At 39.7% G+C, this 21,538-nt stretch overlaps 1 protein-coding gene across 2 annotated transcripts in view; it reads right to left on the bottom strand.

Annotated features, from left to right (window-relative positions):
• The window catches only part of LOC126253020 (alpha-2-macroglobulin receptor-associated protein), a 71,052-nt gene that overhangs the window by 15,079 nt on the left and 34,435 nt on the right, over positions 1-21,538 (bottom strand). For both annotated transcript variants that reach the window (XM_049954084.1, XM_049954092.1), the window contains exons 3-5: positions 20,346-20,519; positions 19,955-20,071; positions 11,410-11,500 (exon numbers count right to left, since the gene is read on the bottom strand). In XM_049954084.1, coding sequence (XP_049810041.1) covers positions 11,410-11,500; positions 19,955-20,071; positions 20,346-20,519 — 382 coding nt within the window. The remainder of the gene's footprint in view (positions 1-11,409; positions 11,501-19,954; positions 20,072-20,345; positions 20,520-21,538) is intronic.

A 21,538-nucleotide genomic window follows, 5' to 3' on the forward strand; every position in this document is an offset into this window, starting at 1 on the left:
TTAGGCTCTTTAAATATAAAGAATAAAGTTTAGCACAATTTTTCAGTGGTATGGAGTAAAACAGCAGCATTGCCACAGGTGTTGCAAAAGGGCTGCGGAAGCCTGCAAGTGCAGAGCTGACCACAGCACCTTTACATCAGATGCATCAATACCACCATCCTGTTCCCTTGTTACAGGCTGGGGCCAGCACCTGCAATACCAATGACACAGCAGAAAGGCAGGACAAACACAGCAATAGCAGGCCAGTTGCTTCACCTTCTGGCCACGTCTTGTTTTAGAGTAAATGGATGGAAGCTGTGCCTCAAGCACACCCTATATGCACTGAACCTGTATAAATACCCATCATTTTTAGCTAAGGGGTTCACAGTCTGGCAACAGAATCTATGAGAGGACGACTGAGGACTACACCATGCGGTGGGATTACGTGGTTCTGTAAGCAGCCACTGTGAGACTTGGGCTCCACCGCGGATGAGCCTACTGCTAGGTCTAAGTCAGCAGGAGTGGACTGGCATCTTCCGGCTGGTGGGCCATCTTCCAGCTCACTTCAGCAGCAGCCAGCCTTCTGCCCCAGAGGGCAGTCTTTCGTGAGAGGGGTGGTGCAGCCACTCCACACTGACACTGTACACATCCGTTCACAAGGGCGGGCACCACCACTGGGTCTGCCACCTGCTACGTGAATCACAGTGGGTTTCCGAATCTTTCGGCATGCCCTGTCCTCAATTGAAATGTCACACCAAGACGGTGCATGATCTGCAACCATCAGCAGGTTGCTGGTCCCTGCTGCATCAGCACTACTACACTTGCTGCATTCAGAACACACCAAGGGGGCGTTCCCACTATGGAATGACACTATAAATGCTGCAGCTTGTGTTCTAATAACATGTGTGCTGTTAATGATGTTTTCTTGAGCCACCATCGGTCAACATCCTGATGACAATTCCAATGCCTCAATTCAACTCTGCCAATCAAACCTTGCCACAGCAGAGGCTACCCACCATGGGCCACTACAAAAATATAAAATTTACTTATCTTAAGAAGTAAGTACAGTTTTCTTTAGGTTTTTTATAAAGGAATTCCGTTGTCATTCAGCTTTTTCCTTCATAAGAAAGAGGTTTTTAATCTAGGGAAACAATTCTCACATAACTTTCAGTGATAAAGCATTAATAGTAACATTCAAATGTAGTCTATTTCCTTCATTTGAAGATGACTACAATGGGGAGATGGCAGCTCAATACCACAATAACTGAGTGCTAGTCATCAGCATTTCAAGTCTTTACTATTTCCTTCGAACAAGTAGAAGTTTAGTAGTATTTAATTTTTCATTTAACCTCTAGAATGAAAATGTATGGTTGATCAAGCAACAGGGAAATATTTATGCACCTTTAGTTGTACTGTACATATTACCTGAAAGTATATGACACTCTCACAATACGGCTTAGCCACACCAGATGAACACTGCATATCAAATGAAGAGGTAGCACACAATGTAGTGGTGTTGTGGCTGTTAAGAATCAGAGCATGTGTTGGGGTCTAACCACAGTTTGTGAACTTCGGTCTAGCCTGGTTGCCAGCATCCAGCATGCAAACACCCTGTCTGAGAAAAGTTTGTGTGTGTGTATACGGGGGAGGCGGGGGGGGGGGGGGGGTTCTGGCTGCAGTGCTATTACAATTTTCAAATCTCATCTGCTACTAATATTTAATTGTTGATTACAAATCATATATTTTGTTGTCTTCCTTGAATGAAAGTCGTGTGTAGTCTCATGTCCTCCAACCTGTTTATCTCTTGCCAAAAAAATGCATCTTTGTTTCTGGCAGATAACATGTCTTTGACTATATCTGTCTGCATGTTGATGTTCCTGCTTGGTAAGTACTATTTTTTTATCAAAATTTAATTGCACTGTATGTAGAGTACGAGCAGCAGCGCCAGTGCATGATGGGAGTGGCAACTGGGTGGGGGTAAAGACGAGGCTGGGACAGGGAGGGGGAGGGATAGTATGGTGGGGATGGTGGACAGTGAAGTGCTGCAGGTTAGACAGAGTGCAGGGGAGAGGTGAGGAGGGGGGTAAGAAGCAGAAAAGGAGAGAATTAAAAAGACTGATGTAATGTTCTCCATGTGTTAGTGGATTTCGTGACTGAGTGTTTTCGTGCAGTAGTGCTGAGACGATTTTATTGCTGCATAATAGACACTGTGATTACAATAAAACCTGTCTGTAATTTCATTATCTATGTTAAATGAACCGGACAGGCAAAGTTTTTGCTCTCTCTCTTCTTGATCAACCATTGTCCGGTACAGTCGCAGTTAAGTAGAGATTCTGTTATTTGTGCTCATTTGTGTAATAATAATAATAATAATAATTATTATTATTATTATTATTTAATTTCATTGTGTTTGTAATTAAGGATAATCATACCTTTTTTCCTCAGCTTCTTTTTCATGATTTTGAAAAGTAAATGTGGCTTACTTTGTGTGGGGGTGTCTGTTGGTGAAGGATCGCGTATTAACGGCACCAATCAGTGTAATACGTTTAGTTTGCTTTCAAAATAGGACCTGCATTTAAAATTTCACTTTTAGCAAAACGAAGTCTGATAGCTTTTAGGCATAAATCACATCCCAAAATTATACTCGCCAACAGACAGTCCCGGTAGAGAAGCCTAGCTAAAAAATATGGTGGTAATTAAATTCCAAAATTTCAATATTTAATTTAAAAAAGCTAAAATAAAAGAAAAAATGGCCACCATAAAAATGGCTCCCTTAGTACAGGACTTATGTCTATATGTATGTATACGTATTATTGTAAATTTGGTATCTATTACATGAAAAACCACTGTAACGAGATACAAGACAATTTCAATGAGCTGGGTAATATGAGATGTGGAGCACGATCCTTAAAAGAAAAAACCATGAGTTGAGATGTTGCTGAAGCGCAGTACGAAAGGAGGTAAGGACATTACTGTTTTCCTTTACTCTGGTGTGCAAAAGTCAGTTAGGGAGTGTTAAATTCTAAAAAACATTGCTCACAATAGCTTGCAAATTTTTTCTGTGAATTTTACAAAACATAATGTCGGCAAGATGGCCACTTTCTAGAACAATGGGTCAATTTTATTACATTCAGTAAGGTGTATTTTTTTAAATTCATTGGCTAAGTCAGTAGAAACATTAAAATGGCTACACCCCCCCATAGTAGAATCAGACAGTGACGAGCAAAATACGGTGAGTCAGAAACTCAAAATAATGAATTATCGGCAGGTGAAAATGCACCTATGGCCGAACATACTGAAGAATCCATGCAGAGTGAATCAGTTCCTACTAATTTTGCAGAACTGTTCACATTTTTCAGAGAACAGATGTAAGGTTTACATCGCGCTGTTCATGAACAAAATGCACACTTTATAGAAGTTCAGAAAAACAGTAACAGACAGTTTAGATGCAAAACTGCAAACTGCAGCCACTGAAATCAAAACTAATATGAGTGGTAGTTTAGACACAAAACTACAAAATGTAACTGACAGTTTAGATGCAAAACTTCAAAATCAGACTGACCGTTTAAGTAGAAAACTTCAAACTGTGGCCACTGAAATTCAAAATAACATAACAACATTAGTAAACAAAAATTTGAATGCCACAGCCCATCAGATACAAGAAAATGTCGCCACACTTATTTGTGACAACCTTGATAGAAAATTCAGTAAAACTGAAACTAACTTCAAAAATATTAGTGATGAATGAGATGAAATGCAAAAAATATACAAGCATTTGCCCGAAGCTGTCAATGATGTAACCAAGCAGGTCGCGCAAGTTAATGCAGCATAAAGTACATTAGAAAATTCTGTGCAGCAAATAACTACACAGGTACAGGCACTCACTATTGAACAGGAGAAATCTGTACAAGCGAAGTTTGTAGAGAAAGGCAATCAGTTTACTCTTGACTTTGTACACTGGTTGAACATGAAAGATGACCAATTTCAAGATTGTTTATGGAACGAACTGCCTGTAACCATAAAGAAAGTGACAAACAAAACTTTGTCTGCAGCAAACACGTTAGGTGAAAACACCAAACAGGTTTCTGAATGGAAACAGACACTTACACAAGAAGTAGATACGTTAAAAAGGGAGCTGGTAATGATAAAAAACGCAGCAGGTGCAGCTGCTTTATGTGCCAACAAGTTGCCAGAGGCACAGACCATGACATCTCAAGCAGCTGCTCGGCAACAATGCTCGGTCTACAATCTGTTCACGTAGCTTGTGAACAGGGGGTGGCCAGTTCTCTTTCTAACACACTTGTGGAAGAGAGTTTACTAAAATACAGACAATTCCAAAGTTTTAAACTGATCTCAAAACACCACACCCTGTCATTTTTATCAAAAGCTTCCATGGTATACTACCAAAGTCATTGAACAATAAACAGAAAATACAGTTTGTCACAACCCATATTCAAGGTGATGGAGCCTTATGGACAAGTGAAGTAATAGATTATTGCCATACTTATGAGGAATTCGAGAAAGCTTTTCTAAATAAGTATTGGTCAGCAAAAACACAAGAACATTTAAGGTGTGAGGTATATAATCCCGAGATGTACAATAGTAAAGCAGGTATACTGTGTAAATATTTTGAGAAGTATATAAGACGGCATATTGGGATGAACCAATGCCCAAACAAGAAGCCATATGGCTTTTAAAATTAAAATTACCAGTATCAATTAAAAAAAAAACTACTTCATGAACCAGATTCAGATGTAGAACTTTTAATGTCAACACTTGATTCTGTTGACCTGTTACATGAAGAAGCGAAATTGAATGGGGGCAGTAATGCTCAAGTTTCGAGTAACAACAGTAATAACTATTACCAATATCACAATAAAAACAGTAATGGTAACAAAAACGGAGATAGTCTGCCTCAATCTTACAATTGTAATAATAACCTAGGACAAAGGGATGGAAGAAATTCTCCTCCTTTTAATTGGAGGTATACGTAACACAACCATCGAGCAAGAATGAATAATATTCAACTGACTGATTATTGTATTTCTGTAATAAAAACCCATATGATGATTCCTAAAAATTACTAACCTTAATGTTTTTTCTAACGATGTAATTTGTTCATCCTGATTAATCATACTAAATGATCACTTTTGTCAATGTGTACTGTTTTTAAATTCTATGAGAAAGGAACTGGATGCCTATGCCTTTCCTGTCGTTCCGACAGCATCGCACCCAAATGGGAGGGCAAATTACATTCCTAGCAAAGCTAAAACAGGCTCCAGCTAAAACAAATAAAATGAAAAAAAATAAAATAAAAATAAAAATAAAATGGACAATCTAAAGACTAAAAGTTAATGAAGTGTTGTAAATTTTTAAATTTTTTTTCTTAAAGACTTAAAAAACTTTTAAAAATTTAGGGGGCTGTGTAATGTTCCCCAAGTGTTAGCGGCTTTCGTGACTCTGTGCTTTCGTGCAATAGCAATGAGACGATTTTATGGCTGCATAATAGACACTGTGATTACAATAAAACCTCTGTAATTTCATTATCTATCTTAAATAAACTGGACTTGCAACCTTTTTGTTCTCTCTCTTCTTGATCAGCCATTGTCCGGTAAGGTCGCAGTTAAGTAGAGATTCTGTTATTTGTGCTAATTATTCTGTTATTTGTGCTAATTATTATTATTATTAGTATTAGTATTTAATTTCATTGTGTTTGTAATTAAGAATAATCATACCTTTTTTCCTCAGCTTTTTTTTTTCATGAATGTGAAAAGTAAATGTGGCTTACTTTGTGTGGGGGTGTCTGTTGGTGAATGATCGTGTATTAACGGCACCAATCAGTGTAATACGTTTGGTTTGCTTTCAAAATAGAACCTGCATCTAAAATTTCACTTGCAACCTTTTTGTTCTCTCTCTTCTTGATCAGCCATTGTCCGGTAAGGTCGCAGTTAAGTAGAGATTCTGTTATTTGTGCTAAGTATTCTGTTATTTGTGCTAATTATTATTATTATTATTATTATTTAATTTCATTGTGTTTGTAATTAAGAATAATCATACCTTTTTCCCTCAGCTTTTTTTTTCATGAATTTGAAAAGTAAATGTGGCTTACTTTGTGTGGGGGTGTGTGTTGGTGAATGATCGTGTATTAACGGCACCAATCAGTGTAATATGTTTGGTTTGCTTTCAAAATAGAACCTGCATCTAAAATTTCACTTTTAGCAAAACGAAGCCTGATAGCTTTAAGGTGTAAATCACGTCCCAAATTATACTCGCCAACAGACAATCCCGGTAGGGAACCCAAGCTAAAAATATGGTGGTAATTAAATTCCAAAATTTCAATATTTAATTTCAAAATGATAAAAGAAAAAAAAGAAAAGAAAAAACAGCCACCATACTAGGTATGTGCAACCACTGTGCTGCATTCTATGTAGGCATCACAATCAACAAGCTGTCTATCTGCATGAACGTTCAGTGACAAGCTGTGGCCAAGAAACAAGTGGATCACTCTGTTGCTGAACATGATGCCAAACATGATATCCTTCATAATGGCCACTTCACAGCCTGTGCCATATGGGTCCTTTCCATCAACACCAGCATTTCTGAATTGCACAGGTGGGAACTTTCCTGCAATACATTCTACGTTTCTGTAACCCTCCTGGACTCAACCTTCGTTAGCCAATGTCCTCATCCATTCAGCCCCTACCCTGTTCCCATTCCAGCACTACACAGCTGTCATTCCACCACCACACCGAGTCTTTTTATTTCTCTTCTTTTCTGCTACTTCCCCCCCCCCCCCCACCTCTCCTCTGTCCACTGTCTAACCTGCTGCACTTCACTGTCTGCCAGCCCCACCATACTATCTCTCCCCCTCCCCACCCCAGCCTCCTCGTTACCCACGTCCAGTCGCCACTCCCATCATGCACTGGTGCTGCTGCTCGCAGTGTGGTTTCAGTTGCCTGAGGCTGCAGTCGTGTGCGTGAGTCGCCTGTGTGTGTGTGTGTGTGTGTGTGTGTGTGTGTGTGTGTGTGTGTGTGTGTGCTCACTCGCACGCATGTCTATTGCTGAAGAAGGCCAATTGTCATAAGCTTTAACTGTGAAAGTCTTTTTGTTGTGCCTATGTGTGACCAAGCATCTCCACTTTATGGTATCAACTTTCCTTCTCATGATATTTTTACATTCCATCCTGGATTTCCCATTGTTTGATTTAATTGCACTCTTGTATTAGTGCATATATTGTTTTCTGAAGTAAATATAATTCATATAACCTTACTTTCTTTGATCACTCTAGCTGACATTTTATTATTTACATCTACAGGAGTAAGTAAGGAAGTTTAGACTTAAAATTCCTCTCAATAGTGAGGTTAACCGACATGCAAAACAAGCTCATAAAGTGCAAGATTAGGCATGGCCCTTTTGAAGGCTACGGCCTAGCATTCACCTGAAGTGACCTGGGTAAGTCAATGAACGGATAGACAGATGGACACTTGAAAGACACTCATCACAAATACGAGTAAAGTGTCTCTATCACTGCACCAGGTCACACAATTCTTGCCATCCAATTCCTGATCACATTTGATGCTAAAAAAGTAGTGGGTATCCTTCCTTGGACGCTAAAAGTATTGGCTTGATGCATAAGTTCGTAGTTTCTTTCCATAAGTTTAATAAACCCCACGTATACACATCACAGAGACTTTAGTCACCATCAATAATATACACTATGTAATCAAAAGTATCCAGGCACCCCCAAAAACATACATTTTTCTTATTATGTGCACGGTGCTGCCACATACTCCATATCAGTGACCTCAGTAGTCATTAGACATCGTGAGAGAGCAGAATGGCTTACTCCGTGGAACTCACGGGCTTCGAACATGATCAGGTGACTGGGTGTCACTTGTGTCATACGTCTGTAAGTGAGATTTTCACACTCCTAAACATCCCTAGGTCCACTGTTTCTGATGTGACAGTGAAGTGAAAATGTGAAGGGACACGTACAGCACAAAAGCGTACACGTTGACCTCGTCTGTTGACTGACACAGACCGCCGACAGTTGAAGAGGGTCATAATGTGTAATACACAGACATCTATCCAGACCATCACACAGGAATTCCAAACTGCATCAGGATCCATTACAAGTACTATGACCGTTAGGCAGGAGGTAAGAAAACTTGGATTTCATGATCAAGCGGCTGCTCATAAGCCACACATCATGTCAGTAAATGCCAAACGATGCCTCGCTTGGTGTAAGGAGCGTAAACATTGGACGACTGAACAGTTGAAAAACATTGTGTGGAGTGACAAATCACGGTACACAATGTGGCGATTCAATGGTAGGGGTGGGTATGGTGAATGCCAAGTGAACATCATCTGCCAGCAAGCGCAGTGCCAACAGTAAAATTCAGAGGCGGTGGTGTGATGGTGTGGTTGTGTTTTTTCATGGAGGGGGCTTGCACCCCTTGTTGTTTTGCATGGCACTGTCACAGCACAGGCCTACATTGATGTTTTGAGCACCTTCTTGCTTCCCACTGTTGAAGAGCAACTCTGGGATGGTGATTGCATCTTTCAACACGATCGAGCACCTGTTCATAATGCATGGCCTGTGGTGGAGTGGTTAGACGACAATAACATCCCTGTAATGGACTGGCCTGGGTAGAGTGGTTACACAACAATAACATCCCTGTAATGGACTGGCCTGCACACAGTCCTGACGTGAATCCTATAGAACACCTTTTGGGATGTTTTGGAATGGCGACTTCATGTCAGGGCTCACCAACGACTGGCATCGATACCTCTCCTTAGTGCAGCACTCCGTGAAGAATGGGCTGCCATTCCCCAAGAAACCTTCCAGCACCTGATTGAACGAATGTCTGCGAGAGTAGACGCTGTTATCAAGGCTAAGGATGGGCCAACACCATATTGAATCCCAGCATTACCAATGGAGGGTGTTGCAAACTTATAAGTCATTTTCAGCCAGGTGTCCGGATACTTTTGATCACATCGTGTATTCTCCTTCACTATTTACAACAGTCAGTGAATGCTAGGGTAACTTTTTGATTCCATGACTGTAGAAATCATGTGGTTTGAGGTGAAGCACAGCAGTTTCATCCAGAAAGGAAGTATCTTTAAGGCTTTTCAACAGAGTGTGGAAAAAGTGAAAATCTTAGGACACAAGATCAGGTGACTAAAGTGGGTGCAGAATGACTTCCCAACCCAACTCCTGTACAGTGTTTTTTGTCAGTCTAACAGAATTTGGGCAGGCATTATCATGGAGTAGCATCACTTATCATCTTCCTCGTCATTGTTATTGGACAGGGTCCGCAAAACGTCTCAGCTGTTGACGATAAATGTCAGGTGTGATGGGGAAGCAATTTGTGGTACACCCACAGTTGCTGTTCCACCAGGCGCATAACATTATCTTGGATGTGTGCTGGATGTGTGCTTCATCATATTTGCCATTCCTCAGGTACACTGACATGGATCATTGTGGATTAATACGTTTAAATGACCTTCATCAAACCCCAAAGTTCTTCCTGAACATGGAGAGCCACTAATGTTAAAACAATTCTCTTTTTTTAAAAAAAATGTTTTTGCTGCGCTCTGTCCAACGACATTATCCCCATACATGCTGTAAATGTTTCTGGCTGCCTCTGCTGCTGTCACACCTCTGCTAAATTCAAACAGAAGAGTATGTCGAAAATGTTCTGATTTCTCCACTTGGCACACCATTTTCCACCAGCATCTACAGCTCCACTCAGTATCTCCAAATGACAAAACAACAATATGTAAACTCAAATAGCAACAGTGAACTACAAATAAAAAATGACAATCACTGAATGAACCAACAGCAACTGGAATAGTGACATGTGAAACAAAAACGCTATGGACTTATGCACCAACCTAATACATTCTTCCTTGCAAGCAGCTGGTTTAAGTAATGTGAAAGATTATGTGCATTAAAAAAACAGTATAAATAGAATAATGGGGAATCCAGGATGGAATAACAACAATATGGAAGGGATAGATTGCCAAGGTTGGGCAATTCTATTCTAGCATTCTTTTTCATGGTGTGTGTCTGCCACTCAACACCTCCTCTATGTGGTAATTAACAACCAATCCCTTCCATTTTTCAGATAATGGAAGATGTTACACAGCAAAGAGTGACCCACCAATATTACCTACTGGAAAAAAATGAGTTAAATTCAAGTGACAATAAAGAAGTAGGTACTAATGTTGCACAGATTTAGCTATTGACATCACAATAATAAATTGTCTGGCAGTGAAATGTTAGCACAAAACAACAGAGATGCAAAGAATAAAAAATATGACTGGATGACAAGAACACAAGTCAAATGGCAGAATGAGAAAAAAGGAAAAGGTATGAAAACCAAAAGTGTCACTCAGCACAGTACAATTCCTTATTTTTTGCATCATCATTGCCAGTTTTAACTGTTGAGCCTCTTGGCATTTCTTTCAGCTATTCCTCACAAGCTAATGAGTTCAGTCACATTGAAAACCTTCCTCTTACTGATTATTAGTGATTACATATGTCAGGTTTTATTATGATACCAATTACAATAGGGACTGATGACCTTAGCAGTTAAGACCCATAAGATTTCACACACATTTGAACATTTTTGAACCAATTACAAGGCAAGTGCAGCCATACTAGAGAGATACTTTGTTGGAACTTAACCTCGTAGTTTCTTTTGATTACTGAGTGTGGCTCCACAGTGGAGTAAAGAGATCATCACTGCTTTAATTGACACATGTAGTGAAAAATCATTCCCACATTCTGAGGTAACTCTCAATCATTACAACAAATATCAGAAACTGAAATAAAAACTTTGCCACCAAAGAACCTGCTGCAGACCTTGCACTGTGTGACAGTTTCAGGAGGTGAGACAGCCGCCCACACTGCGTGCTAGCCAATACTAATCTGCATTATCAAACAAACTTCTGCTGTGTGATACTAGCTTGACATTTATAGCAAGGAAATAATCAGAAATTCTGAACCATGTGAACTTGGAATACATTCATCATTATTATCTAAATTACAGTTCACATTATCATCTCTTATAAAAATCTTTTCTACTGTGCAAATTGTATCTTTTCGTTTCTGAGTTTATGACACTTGGTTTTGTAAAAAAAAGATTCGTGGCAAGCAAACTCCCTTTGAATCACAAAAATTAAAAACATTAGTAAGACAGCAGGCAATTACTGCAGAAAATGGCTTTTCTTCGCAGTTAATATATGCAATAAGCAAGAAAAAAATATAAATTATAGATTAGAAGGATGCACCTGACGGAGTCATAATATTTATGAATAGCAACAAGCTATGCTGTGACTTAGAAGGCCTAATTATAAATAAAAAATTGGTCACAAAATTTTAAAAAATTATAATTAACAATTATCACTGTAACCAAACTGTACCGTAACATGTTGGCTTTGTGCCTGTGATCCTTCGCAGGCTCTTCCTGTTCTTCAAGAGCATTGAAACGGTCTAATGTATTATCTACAGAATCTGTTGGACAGAAAGGCACATATCAACATTTAAACACAAATGAATACCGGTATACACTTCAGTACTATGATGAGATTTTAAACACTTTACATATGAAGAGTGCACATTCATGCAGTTATCAAAATAATAGAAATGTTTGAATAAAATTTTCTGTCAGAATCTTGGAACATATTCAGTCTGCAATACAGATACAATTCTTCACATCAGGGACACAGACACCCAGTGAATTGTTTCCACATAAATGTTGAATCCCCTTCCATGAAACATGGACCTTGCCGTTGGTGGGGATGCTGGCATGCCTCAGTGATACAGATAGCTGTACCGTAGGTGCAACGACGATAGATTTAAGTTAGATGATATAGTGGGAATTACTGAATTCTGTGGCAGGAGGAACAGGACTTCTGGTCAAGTGCATACAGGGGTATAAATACAAAATCAAATATGGGTCATGCAGGAGTAGGTTTAATAATGAATTACAAAATAGGAATGCAGATAAGCTACTACGAACAGCACAGTGAATGCATTATTGTAGCCAAGATAGACATGAAGCCCAGACCCACCACAGTAGTACAAGTTTATATGCCAACTAGTTGAGGAGGAGATTGAGGAACTGTATGATGAGAAAAAGAAATTACTAAAATAGTTACAGGAGACGAAAATTTAGTAGTCTTGGGGAACTTGAGTTCAATAGTAGGAAAAGATAGAGAAGGAAAAGCTGGAGGTGAATATGGACTGGGGGAAAGGAATGAAAGAGGAAGCTGCCTGGTCAGGCAGTTGTAGCCGGCCGAGGCACAAGCAGCTACAGGGAAGTAACCGATATTGTGACTTTTACGAGTTCCTAACCAGGAGCAAATTTTATAATATCACCCGTGTGCTTTAATAATTTAGTTTCTTGAATTTCTGCATGTTAATTTAATATCTAATAGCCACAGTTCTCGTGTTTTCGTTTGCGTCAGAAAGTAAACCAATTTTGTGACATATTACAAGTTCCTAATCAGGGGCAAATTATTTATTTTCATCTGAGTGCTTTGGAGGTTAGTTTTCTGAATCTCTGCGTATCAATCTAATTTATTAGACACAGTTCCAGCATTTATGTCATGGTCTACTGTAGAGTTGCGCAGCATGTGCCGATAGTCCGTTTATCTGCGTAGTTTAGTTTTCCACCGTCTATAGTATGGACTGGGACTGCAACTGTTGTGTGCAGATGCGAGCCGAGTTGGTGACACTTCGCTCTCAGCTTCAGGCTGTAATGGCTTCAGTTACACAGCTTGAGGCTGCAGTGGATGGGCACCACTGTTGTGGGCCAGCTGTGGGGATCCAACAGATGTCCAGCATGTCCGAGTCCTCCAATTGGTCCTCACCAGTGGCCAGCCCAGTTGCTGCTTACACTGAGGTTGACCCGTCACCTGTGGTCGACTGGGAGGTGGCTCCTGGGCATAGCAGGTGGCAAAAGACCTCCCATGCGGCCGCACGTAAGGCCTCCCCAGTTTGTCTCACAAACAGGTTCCAGGTGCTGTCTATGGCTGCCACTGTTGCCTGTCCTGTTTCAGAGGAAACCTCTCAGCCTGCAAGATCCGGACAACCACAGAAGGTGGACCCTTAGGTACATGGCTGCCAAGAAGGGAAAGAAAACCAATGTTCACTCAGTGTGCATACCGGGTGGAGTCATTCCAGATGTGGAACGGGTCCTCCCAGATGTCATGAACAGCAGAGGGTGCAGCCAACTGCAGGTGGTTGCTCACGTCGTAGCAATGATGTGTGTAACTTTGGCTCAGAAGAGATTCTCTCTGGTTTCAAGCAGCTAACAGAAGTGGTAAAGGCTGCCGGTCCTGCTTGCAAGATGAAAGCAGAGCTGACCATTAGCAGCATAGTCGACAGGACCGATTGCAGGCCTCTGGTACAGAGCTGAGTGGAGGGTCTGAATCAGAGACTCAGACGGTTCTGCGAACATGTAGGCTGCAGATTCCTCAACTTGTGCCAAAGGGAGGTTAGGTTTCGGGTTCCACTGAATAGGTCACACGTCCACTATACGCAGGAGGCGGCTACACGGGTAGCAGGGGCAATGTGGCGTGGACTGGGCAGTTTTTTAGGTTAGAGTCTCGGGAAAACACAAGAAGGGCCTCAGTCACAAATGGTGCATGCCGAACATAGGAAGAACATAGATACAGGAACCACCGGTATAATGGTCGTAAATTGTCTTAGGTGTGTTGGGAAAGTACCAGAGATCCAAGCACTAATAGAAAGCACTGATGCTCAAATCATTATAGGCACTGAAAGCTGGCTAAAACCGGAGATAACCTCAGCCAAAATTTTTGCCAAGAACCTAATGGTGTTCCGAAAGGATAAGTTAAACACAGTTGGTGGTGGTGTGTTTGTTGGTGTTAGAAGTAATTTATCTTGTCGCAAAATTGAAGTAGATAGTTCCTGTGAGTTAGTATGGGCAGAGGTCATTGTTGGCAACTAGAATAAAATAATAAAATAATAATTGGAACCTTTTACTGACCTCCAAATTCAGATGATACAGTTGCTGAAAGTTTCAAATAAAACTTGAGTTTGATTTCAAACACGTACCCGACTCATACGATTATAGTTGGTGGTGACTTTAATTTACCCTCGATATGTTGGCGAAAGTAGATGTTTAATTCCGGAGGTACACATAAAACATCATCCGAAACTGTGCTAAATGCATTCTCTGAAAACTGCTTCAAGCAGTTAATTCATGAGCCCACGCAAATAGTAAACGGTTGGGAAAACACCATTAACCTCTTAGCAACAAATAATCCTGAGTTAATAATGAGCATCAAAATGGATACAGGGATTAGTGAACATATTGATGTTGTGCTGAGATTGAATATTTTAACCCCCAAATCCTCCAAAAATAAACGAAAAATATACCTGAATGATATTTTCACTCTGCAGTGGCTTGTGCGCTGATATGAAACTTTCTGGCACATTAAATCTGTGTGCCGGACCGAGACTCGAACTCGGGACTTTTGCCTTTTGCGGGCAAGTGCTCTACCATCTGAGCTACCCAAGCACGACTCACGCCCCGTCCTTACAGCTTTACTTCTGCCAGTCTCCCAAACTTTACAGAGAGGACGGGACGTGAGTCGTGCTTGGGTAGCTCAGATGGTAGAGCACTTGCCCGCGAAAGGCAAAGGTCCCGAGTTCGAGTCTCGGTCCAGCACACAGATTTAATCTGCCAGAAAGTTTCATATCAGCGCACACTCCGCTGAAGAGTGAAAATATCATTCTGGAAACATCCCCTAGGCTGTGGCTAAGTCATGTCTCTGCAATATTCTTTCTTTCAGGAGTGCCAGTTCTGCAAGGTTCACAGGAGAGCTTCTGTAAAGTTTGGAAGGTAGGAGACGAGGTACTGGCAGAAGTAATGCCGTGAGGACAGGGTGTGAGTCGTGCTTGGGTAGCTCAGATGGTAGAGCACTTGCCTGAAACATATACCTATTCAAAAAAGCATTGACACCTTCTTGAGAGACAATCTCCACTCCTTCCATATTAACAATATAAGCATAGACCAGATGTGGCTTGAATTAGAAATAGTATCGATAGCAATTGAGAGATTTATACCAAATAAATTAACAAGGGATGGAGCTGATCCTCCTTGGTACACAAAACGGGTCAGAACACTGTTGCAGAAACAACGAAACAAACATGCCAAATTTAAACACACAAAATTCCCAAGATTGGCGATCTTTTACATAAGCTCAAAATTTAGTGCAGACTTCAATGTGAGATGCTTATAATAGTTTCCACAACAAAACTTTGTCTCGAAACCTGGCAGAAAATCCAAAGAGATTCTGGTCATATGTGAAGTATGTTACCGGCAAGAAACAATCAATACCTTCACTCTGCGATAGCAATGGACATACTATCGAAGACAGTGCTGCCAAAGCAGAGTTACTAAACACAGCCTTCCAAAATGCCTTCACAAAAGAAGACAAAGTAAATATTCCAGAATTAGAATCAAGAACAGCTGCCAGCATGAGTACCATACAAGTAAATATCCTCGGAGCAGTGAAGCAACTTAAATCACTTAATAAAAGCAAGTCTTCTGGCCCAGACTCTATACCAATTAGGCTCCTTTCAGAATATGCTGATGCATTAGCTCCATAAACAATCGTATACAACTGTTCGCTCGAGGAAAGATCCGTACCCAAAGACTGGAAAGTTGCACAGGTCACACCAATATTCACAAAAGGTAGTAGGAGTAATCCACTTAATTACAGGCCCATATCATTAATATCGATGTGCAGCAGGATTTTGGAACATATGTTGTGTTTGAACATTATGAATTACCTCAAAGAAAACGGTCTATTGACACACCGTCAATGTGGGTTTAGAAAACATCGTTCCTGTGAAACACAATTAGCTCTTTATTCGCATCAAGTGTTGAGTGCTATTGACAAGAAATTTCAGATTTATTCTGTATTTCTGGATTCCCGGAAGGCTTTCGAAACCTTAACACGCAAGTGGCTTGTAGTGAAATGGCGTGCTTATGGAATATAATCTCAGTTATGTGACAGGATTTGTGATTTCCTGTCAGACAGGTCATTGTAGTAACTAACGGAAGGTCACCGAGGAAAAGAGAGGTGATTTCTGGTGTTCCCCAAGGTCGTACCATATGCCCTTTGCTGTTCCTTATCTATATAAACGATTTGGGAGACTTAGCAGCCGTCTTAAGTTGTTTGCATGTCGAGTAATAAAGTCATCAAAAGATCAATTCAAATTGCAAAATGATTTAGAAAAGATATCTGAATGGTGCAAAAATTGCCAGTTGACTCTAAATAATGAAAAGTGTGAGGTCATCCACATGATTGCTAAAAGGAATTCGTTAAACTTCAGTTACTAGATAAATGAGTCAAATCTAAAAGCTGTAACTTCAACTACATACCTAGAAATTACAATTATGAACAACTTAAATTGGAAGGAACACATAGAAAATGTTGAGGGGAAGGCTAACCCAAAAACTGCATTTTATTCGCAGGACACTTAGAAAATGTAACAGATCTACCAAGGAGACTGCCTACACTACGCTTGTCCATCTTCTTTTAGAATCCTTACCAGATAGGACTGACGGAGTACATCGAAAAAGTTCAAAGAAAGGCAGTGCGTTCTGTATTATCGGAAAATATGGGAGAGAGTGTCACTGAAATGATACAGGATTTCGGCTGGACGTCATTACAAGAAAGGCATTTTTCACTGCTGCAGGATCTTCTCACGAAATTCCAATCACCAACTTTCTCCTCTGACTGCAAAAATATTTTGTTGACACCAACCTACATAAGGAGAAATGATCACCATGATAAAATAAGGGAAATCGGAGCTCTTTTGGAAAGATACAGGTGTTTGTTCTTTCCGCGCACCATAAGAGATTGAAATAATAGAGAATTGTGAAGGTGGTTCAATGAACCCTCTGCCAGGCACTTAAACGTGATTTGCAGAGTATCCATGTAGATGTAGATGGTATAATTTTGCACAGAGCATAATTTAATCACAGGTAACATTTGGTTTAATAATCATGAAAGAAGGTTGTGTACATGGGTGAGACCTGGAGACATCAGAAGGTTTCATATTGATTATGCAATGGCAAGACAGAGATTACAGAACCAGGTTTTAAATTGTAAGATAGTTCCAGGGGCAGATGAGGATTCTGACCACAATTTATTGGTTATAAATTGCAGATTAAAACTGAAGAAACTGCAAAAAGACAAGATTTTAAGGAGATGGGACTTGGATAAACTGAAAGAAACAGAGGTTGTAGAGAGGTTCAGAGGAAGCATTAAAGAACGATTTACAAGAACAGGGGAAAGGAATACAGAAGAAGAAGAATGGGTAGCTTTGAAGGATGAAATAGTGAAGGTAGCAGAGGATCAAGTAGGTAAAAAGACGAGAGCTAGCAGAAATTCTTGGGTAACACAAGATACTGGTATACTGAATTTAATCGATGAAAGGAGGAAATATAAAAATGCAATAAATTAAGCAGGCGAAAGGCACTACAATGTCTAAAAATTGACACTGACAGGAAGTGCAAAATGGGTAAGCAGGAAGAGCCACTGATACCCTAGGGAGATCCAGCCATGACAAAACTCTTCCATCTGGTGAGCAAAAGGTATCAATTCCAAAGAACGCAAGTGCTGACAGGTGTGAAAATTATGAAGTAGCAGTTTAATAAGTCATGGGTGCACAGTACTAACACGAATGCTTTACAGAAGAATGGAAAAACTGGTAGAAGCTGACCTCAGGGAAGATCAGTTTGGATTCTGGAGAAATGTAGGAACATCCAAAGTAATACTGAAGCTAAGACTTCTCATAGAAGATAGGTTAAGGAAAGGCAAACCTACGTTCATAGCATTTGTAGACTTAGAGAAAGCTTTTGACAATGTTGACTGGAATACTCTCTTTCAAATTCTAAAGGTGGAAGAAGTAAAATACAGGGAACAAAAGGCTATTTACAAGTTGTACAGAAACCAGATGGCAGTTATAAGAGTCGAGGGTCACAAAATGGAAGCAATGGTTGAGAAGGGAGTGAGGCAAGGTTGTAGCCTATCCCCTATGTTTTTCAACCTGTATATTGAGCAAGCAGTAAAGGACACAAAAGAAAAATTTGGAGTAAGAATTAAAAACCATGGAGAAGAAATAAAAAATTTGAGGTTTTACGATGACATTGTTAGTCTCTCAGAGACAGCAAAGGACTTGGAAGAGCAGTTGAATGGAACACACAGTGTCTTAAAAAAGAGGATATAAGGTGAATTCAATAAAAGCCAAACAAGGATAAGGGAATGTAGCTGAATTACATCAAGTGATGCTGAAGGAATTAGATTAGGAAATGAGACACTTTAAAGTAGTAAATGAGTTTTGCTATTTGGGAAGCTAAGTAACTGATGATGATTGAAGTAGGGAGGATATAAAATGTAGACTTGCAACGGCAAGGAAAGTGTTTCTGAAGAAGAGAAATTTGTTAACATTGAGGATAGATTTAAGTGTCAGGAAGTCATTTCTGAAAGTATTTGTATGGAGTGTAGTCACGTATGGAGGTGAAACATCGATGATAAACAGTTTAGACACGAAGAGAATAGAAACTTTTGAAATGTGGTGCTACAGAAGAATACTGAAGATTAGATGGGTAAAACTCCCTGGCAGATTAAAACTGTGTGCCAGACCAAGACTCGAACTCGGGACCTCTGCCTTTCACAGGAAAGTGCTCTACCAAGCACGACTCGCACCCTGTCCTCACAGCTTTACTTCTGCCAGTACCTCGTCTCCTGTAAAGAGCTTCTGTGAAGTTTGGAAGGTAGGAGACGAGGTACTGCAGAAGTAAAGCTGTGAGGACGGGGCGTGAGTCACGCTTGGTAGAACACTTTCCCGCGAAAGGCAAAGGTCCCGAGTTCGAGTCTCGGTCCGGCACAGTTTTAATCTGCCAGGAAGTTTCATATGCGAAGATCACGTAACTAATGAGGTGGTACTGAAGAGAATTGGAGTGAAGAGAAATTTGTGGTACAATCTGACAAGAAGAAGGGATCAGTTGGTAGGACACATTCTGAGGCATCAAGGGGCCACCAATTGAATACTTGTGGACGGTAAAAATCATCGAGGGAGACCAGAGGTGAATACAGTAAGCAGATTTGGACGGATGTAGGTTGCAGTGGTTACTCATAGATGAAGAGGCTTGCACAGTATAGAGTAGCATGAAGAGCTGCATCAACCCAGTCTTTGGACTGAGGATGACGACGACAACGACAACAACAACAACAACAACAACAACAGCAACAAATTGTTGAATCATTTATTGAGACATACAATACAGACTTCCATCAGTGGTGATCTGAGGAGAAAATCTGCTCGGTGTTGTCTGAACTACAGACAAGGAGAGAGAACTGATAACATTCAAAGTAAGCTTAACCCACACTTTCTTACATTCCTCTCCTACATGTTATTTGTTAGAATTTTACTTTAATGTATAATTATTTATTTTGTCCCTCTCTTCTAAAAATTCCCTCTCCTCTGCCTTTATTTCTTTCCTTTATATTCTGGTAATTTTGAAGTCTCCTCCCTTTTTATTTTATCTTTAATTCTTCTCTGTCCCTTTTATCACTTCTGAACTGCTAGCATAACGCTTTCTAAGGTCCTATCTTTGATATCCTACTGTGATGGTTTTTCCTTCAATATTATCTCTCATCCTTACCGTAACAGATGCTCTTAGTCTAGAAACTGAATGACCTGCTCTCCCTTTCGAGGCTCCTCCTCCAACTGGTTTCTCTTTCGTACATGAAAAAGAAATCTATTCTACAAAATGTTATGAGTGCTGCTATCTGTTTCAAGCGTTTATGTAAGCAGTGCTCATGGTTTGCCCCTCCTGAAGAAACGTATGGGCCAACCTTTTGCATATATTACATGAGAAAGAATGAAAAATAATAATAAATGAATTTCATAGCTTACTACTGTCTGAATCATCTGCTGCCATTCCTTCCTTTACTTCGTGCAGGAGAGAATAATATTGATCTATCTTGTCCTGATGATGACCAAATTCCTCTTTTAAGGCTTGTAACTCTTCAGCTGTATGGAAGCAGAGGCAAAATAATTAGGGCAATTTATTATTTTCTAAATGTACATTAAGGAAAATGGCTCAATAATATTTTAATAACAAAATGTAATGATGATTTAGCAACAGTTACATTACAGACAGTCAAAAAACTTAAAAAAAATAAGAACATATCCGAACAAAGTGTATCCAACCATGTAAGAGAGTGGATAGTAAAATGCTCTACCTTGAAAAAGCATACCTATACTTTTCTGCAGTTTAAAAATCTTATGAATATCATGTAGTCACCTGTGAAACCCGCCTTTTCTGCTTTCTCCCACAACTTGTTCAGTTTCTTGTCCTTAAATAGACTTTTATTTATATAATCCTCAGATGCTTCATTAAAAGCCTTGTGCTGCTTGTACTGTTTTGGGTCATTGATATCTTCAAAATGTTCAAGAAGACCATATGTACTCATTATTCCTGTAAAAAAGAAAACTCTTGAATTATTGATGTCACATGTCTAAGAAGACTTTACATACTCATTATACCTGTATGTACAATAAATAACTTAAAAATTCAAGCAGAGAGAAAAATTTAGCTAAAAAAACAACCAAGGCTGTTACTGCAAGAAATTATTAACATAAATAATTAATATATATGAAGTGAATTCTGAAAGTGGAATAACAACAACATGTAAAGGATAGATTGTTACCACACAGAGGAGGCATTGGCTCACAGACAAATACAATGAAAAGATTGATAAACTTCAAGCTTTCAAACAAAAAAAGTCCTCCTGAAATAGTGTGTGTGTGTGTGTGTGTGTGTGTGTGTGTGTGTGTGTGTGTGTGTGTGAGGGATGGGGGGGGGGGGAGGGAGGGAGGGAGGGAGGGAGGGAGGGAGGGAGGGGGAGAGAGCATGGTTGCATATTCTATTTTGGAAGAAGGACTATATTGTCCGAAAGCTCAAAAGTTTAGTGGTCTTTTAATTGCATCTGCGACTCAGTGCCTCCTCCACAGGCTGAGTAGCAATCTAACATTTTCATATTGTTGTTAAAGTGAATATGGTCTATTCTTTTCATGGTGGCTAATTGTAACTAGTAAATATTAAAATTCATTACACACAACCATCCATACCAAAAAATTACAGGGCTTTTAGGGAATATGGTTGGTGGATATGAGATTTAAGATACTCAACAGCACAGTTATCACCATAGATTTGTGTTTGTAATGGAATGGATATAGACAGCCTAAATATATATCATAAACTACTAAGAATGCCATCTGTATTCACATAATAGCCTTGTACATAAAAGTGCTTTCATAAACATGTTCAAATCTATTACAAATTAGCACATACTAAGAGAATAAATCTAAACAAATACCTAAAACAATAATGCAGGTGCTGTACATCTGAATGGTTAATCACACAAAATCAAAAATGAGTCAGTCATCTGGTCCCACACCAAAATCTCTTCTCAATCAAAACAGGCTGCAGACCTA

Source organism: Schistocerca nitens, chromosome 1 (genome assembly GCF_023898315.1).
Source record: "Schistocerca nitens isolate TAMUIC-IGC-003100 chromosome 1, iqSchNite1.1, whole genome shotgun sequence".
In the NCBI taxonomy this organism is placed as follows: Eukaryota; Metazoa; Arthropoda; class Insecta; order Orthoptera; family Acrididae; genus Schistocerca; species Schistocerca nitens.